A 5,000-nucleotide genomic window follows, 5' to 3' on the forward strand; every position below is an offset into this window, starting at 1 on the left:
TTTCCTTGAACATGTAAACTCTAGAATCATACAGTTGTCTTTCTATTAGTTGTCTCTGTCATACTGAACTGTTTGTTATCATCCTGAACTATCTCTGTTGCTCACCTCACCTCAGTTCTGTCTCTATTGCTCTCCTCTCCTGTTGTCTGTCTCTGTTGTCTGTCTCTCTGTTGCTCTCCTCTCCTGTTGTCTGTCCGAATGTCGGTTGTTAAGTCGCGATGTGTTTCCGGGTCCAAAGTTGGCTGAGGCGCTGTCTTCGAAATGCCGCAATAATAATAATAATAAATTATATTTATATAGCGCTTTTCCGAGGCTCAAATACCCTGACAATATGGGGAAAACGGGAAAGTGCTGTGTCCCTTGTTGTATGAATAGATCCGAGTCTAAAAAACGATTAAACTGTCATTCTACCGCTGTAGTACACTGGTATTCTGGTGCGGAGAATTTCTGGTTTGGACCCGGAAATTGCAAAACGTCACGTTTGACGTCAGACTTAACAACCGGATATTCAGGGCTCTCAAGTCTCACGCATTTTTTAATTTTTACTACCCCTAGTGGTAGTGGCCCTAGGCTGCAGCCTAGGTAAGCCTATAATCTGTGCATGCTCGGGGCGCATTTTTTGCGCCCCGACCGAGAAATAGGAGACAGCCAATTGGAGCGCTGCTACAGCTCACGTGTAAGCCAAAAGTATTTGGACTGCCATAGACTGCCATTCGGCCGGCGCCCCGACTCCTCCCCTATGTATTTTCACAGTGAATTTTACACACACACAGATCAAATGTTTATTGTATTGGAGGATTTTTAATGAATTCTGATAGGCGCCGACAGAATATCAGCCGCATTTTATGAATAAACAATGTTTATTTTTAAAAATCTTTTACAAGTAGCAACTAGGAAGTGGGGCTGCGTTGGAAGGTGGGGGCGGTGCCCTAGCGCCCTCTATTGGCCAGCCGCCACTGACCTCTACCCCTCTACATCTCTACCTCCACCCCTCTACTTCTACTACTCTACCTCTACCACTCTATCTGTACCTCTACCTCGCTATCTGTACCTCTACCCCTCTACCTCTCTACCTCTCTCTACCTCTCTTTACCTGTACCCCTCTACCTCTCTTTACCTCTACCCCTCTCTACCTATACCCTTCTACCTCTACCCCTCTTTCCTCTACCTCTACCCCTCTACCCCTCGACTCCACTCCACTTTGGCTTGACTAGCAAGCGTGTCATTGATTTTCAACAACGTTGACATTATTTAACATTTTCAGAAGTCTGAACATTTGGCAGGTTGCCGACTTGTTCCTGCTTGTCACATGTCACTATTCTGGCTCTTTTTTCTCATGAGCGCTGCGTTTGTATTGGTTCAACAGTAGAATATAGTACTAGTAGTAATAGTGGCCATCAATCCATCACCCTGGGCAACCGCACAACGACCCATATGGAGCCCTGTGATTGGCTGAATGTGTAGAGTGTATAAAGCCTAATGACACAGGGCCCAGATCAGCACAGTCCGCTGTATGAATGATTAACATTAATAGGTTGTTAGCGTTGCTATGATATGCATGCAGTGTGACGTTGTACAGGCAGCTGTGGGCACCACACACACACACACACACACACACACGGGCATACACACACTCTCTCACACACACACACACACACACACACACACACACACACACACACTTCTGTTAACCTGTGATGATAATAAAGTTATCTTTTCAGACAACTACTGAAGACAGAGCTGGGATCCTTCTTCACTGAGTACCTCCAGGTAACACACACACACACACACACACACACACACACAATACTGCTCCTGCAGTCGGATATGACTCTGACACAGGAAACTGTCATGATAACTCATAACCTGTCATGTGACGTGTTGTTCGTAGACTTGGGCTCAGTTCCATTTCAATTCAGTCAATTCAGGAAGTACACAGAAATGTGAATGCTATGCTATGCTATGCTATGTTATGCTATGCTATGCTATGTTATGCCTTTCAGCTAACTTCCTGAACCGACTGAATTAAAAGGGAATTGACCCCATCCCTGATTGGTAGTTGAGTTATTGATATGGAATTGACCCCATCCCTGATTGTTATTGATGTCCTTGTCCTTGTCGCTGTGTAGAACCAGCTACTGACTAAGGGCATGGTGATCCTAAGGGACAAGATCCGCTTCTACGAAGGTACGGTAGGCCCCTGCAGGTGTGGAGAAGGTAGGCCCCTGCAGGTGTGGAGAAGGTAGGCCCCTGCAGGTGTGGAGAAGGTAGGCCCCTGCAGGGGTGGAGAAGGTAGGCCCCTGCAGGTGTGGAGAAGGTAGGCCCCTGCAGGTGAGGAGAAGGTAGGCCCCTGCAGGTGTGGAGAAGGTAGGCCCCTGCAGGTGTGGAGAAGGTAGGCCCCTGCAGGGGTGGAGAAGGTAGGCCCCTGCAGGTGTGGAGAAGGTAGGCCCCTGCAGGGGTGGAGAAGGTAGGCCCCTGCAGGGGTGGAGAAGGTAGGCCCCTGCAGGTGTGGAGAAGGGGAGGTAGAAACATCGGAGGACGGGCTCATTGTAAATGCATGGAATGGAATGAGGAATGATATGAAACACTTGATTTCTACCTCCACCAGCCTCCACTGGTGTGTTGACACACAAAGAGATCATTCGATTCAAATTGTGTGTGTTAAATGCGGTTGTTGGATGGATGGCTACTTGTTAAATGCGCTAAAATCATGATTTGAATCTCTGATTTTGTAAACCCCGCCCAAAACAACAACAACAACAACAACAACAACAACAAGTCTACAGGGACAAGCTAGACATTCTGGTCTTTTTCAGGGATTTCAGGCAGTAGCTGAGAGGTTCTTTCGTTTATATGATATATGCCTTATATGATCTATGCCTCTCTATGCTGTATGCTAATTGGTTGTTTTGACTCCCTGGTTCTCCCCAGGTCAGAAGCTTCTAGACTCCCTGGCGGAGACGTGGGACTTCTTCTTCTGTGACGTTCTCTCCATGCTGCAGGCCATCTTCTACCCGGTCCAGGTGCCTTACGCTACCGCTACTCCCTCTGCCTCCTACCCCCCTCTCTCTCCTCCCTCTCCCTCCTTCCTCCCTCTCTCTCTTTTACTACAAGTAAGAGAGATTTTCCAAGACAATTTCCTGTATGTGCTTGGCAATAAAAACAATTCTAATTCTGATTCCCCTCCCTCTCATCCTTCCTCCCTCTCCCTCTCTCTCTCTCTCCTCCCTCCCTCCCTCCCTCTCTCTCTGCAGGGGAAGGAGCCGTCGGTGCGTCAGCTGGCTCTGCTGCACTTCAGGAACATCATCACCCTGAACGTCCGGCTGGAGGAAGCCCTCTCCCGCCCCCGCGCCCGCCTCCCCCCCTCCATCATCCAGATGCTGCTCATCCTGCAGGTACACACACACACACACACACACACACACACTAGTGTTGTCACGATACCAATATTTTACCCTGCGATACTATACCAGCCCAAGTATCATGATACTGAGTAGTATCGCGATACCGCGGCACTTTTGTAACACTTTTTATTTGTATGAACATGCAATGTATTTATACAAGTTACAATAACTTAATGAGTGGTGCATGAATAACATGCATTTAATGCATTACACTGTAACTCTACAGGTAAGTAAAAGTACTGAAACCGATATTTTTGTGAATAACATGTTTATTAATAAGTAGTTTGAAACATCAAACAGACCAACTGGCCTTTTGCAAGAGTATAGCTAAGTAGGTGTGTGTGTGTGTGTGTGTGTGTGTGTGTGTGTGTGTGTGTGTGTGTGTGTGTGTGTGTGTGTGTGTGTGTGTGTCTGTGTGTGTGTGTGTCTGTCTGTGTGTGTCTGTCTGTGTGTCTGTCTGTCTGTCTGTCTGTCTGTCTTTCTGTGTCTGTATGTCTGTCCGTCTGTGGGGTCTTTTTCACGAACTTGAAAAGTAAAAGCAAACACTGGCATATCAAAAATATAGAGGGCTACTTCCAAACTGTAGCTCAAGACTTAACTCAACTTAAGAAAACTCAGTAGTTTTAATTTTCTCGACGTTTCTCAAACGTTTGAGGTTGCTAACCTGTTAGCCGACAAAGCTAACGCGATGGGTAGTCGCGAAAAAGGCTGCGTTCGTCAATTCGCTCTGGAAATCTGACCCGCACTCGCGGAACGCCTCTCGTCCAATCAAACGAATCGGTCGCTCTGTGACGTTGCACCCAGTGTGCGCTCCGGCGCTCTCGGAGCGAATTGACGAACGCAGCCGAAAGTGTTTCTCTCATGACAGTGTCGCGAGCCAGTCTTGTCCTCATTAGCAGAACCAGTGAATTTGGTAATAGAGGTAACACATTGCCCCGCTGGTACCGTGTTCAACACGGTAGTATAGTATTCCACGGTAGTACCGTTGTATAAAGCTTATGGTATAGTAGGCACCGTGACATTTTGGCACCGCGGTATATCGTTGGTACCGGTATATCGTGCAACACTAACACACACACACACACTGATATGCAAACAGATACACATATACACACAGAGATAGACACACGCATACACACACACACCTTTGTGCAAGTAGTTTGTATAGCTCATCATACAACTGGGGCAATTCAAAGTGCTTTACATACCTTATTAAAAACAGCAAAACAGCAAGAGGAGCATACTAAGATTTTTTGTTTACAATGAATAAAAGTAATACAAAATTATAAGACGTAAATAGATAAAACATTTAGACAATAGTTAATGGATAAAAGACATTGATAGAAGTGTTTGTGTTTAATCATAACTGCTGCATGAACACATGAAAACATGAAGGTTTTTAGCTTAGATTTAAATATTCTTAGGGTTTGGGCCTGTTTGATTTCTTCGGGGAGTTTGTTCCAGGAGCATGCGGCAGAGTGACTGAAATCTGCTGCACCGTGTTTTGATGCAGGGACATAATGTTATACACGTTTATCAAGGAGAGAGCAGATGGCAGGGTAGTGTGTGTGTGTGTGTGTGTGTGTGTGTGTGTGT

General features: G+C 46.2%; 1 protein-coding gene across 1 annotated transcript in view; it reads left to right on the top strand.

The window, feature by feature from the left end:
• The window catches only part of LOC308164422 (proline-rich protein 5-like), a gene marked incomplete at both ends in the record, with an annotated part of 10,469 nt that overhangs the window by 1,072 nt on the left and 4,397 nt on the right, over positions 1–5,000 (top strand). Inside the window, 4 exons of the mRNA XM_080538523.1 lie at positions 1,722–1,770; positions 2,130–2,187; positions 2,932–3,023; positions 3,255–3,395. Of these exons, the coding sequence (XP_080394649.1) occupies positions 1,722–1,770; positions 2,130–2,187; positions 2,932–3,023; positions 3,255–3,395 (340 nt within the window). The remainder of the gene's footprint in view (positions 1–1,721; positions 1,771–2,129; positions 2,188–2,931; positions 3,024–3,254; positions 3,396–5,000) is intronic.

The sequence above is a fragment of the Nansenia antarctica genome (genome assembly GCF_963989245.1).
Source record: "Nansenia antarctica genome assembly, chromosome: 8".
Classification (NCBI taxonomy): Eukaryota; Metazoa; Chordata; class Actinopteri; order Argentiniformes; family Microstomatidae; genus Nansenia; species Nansenia antarctica.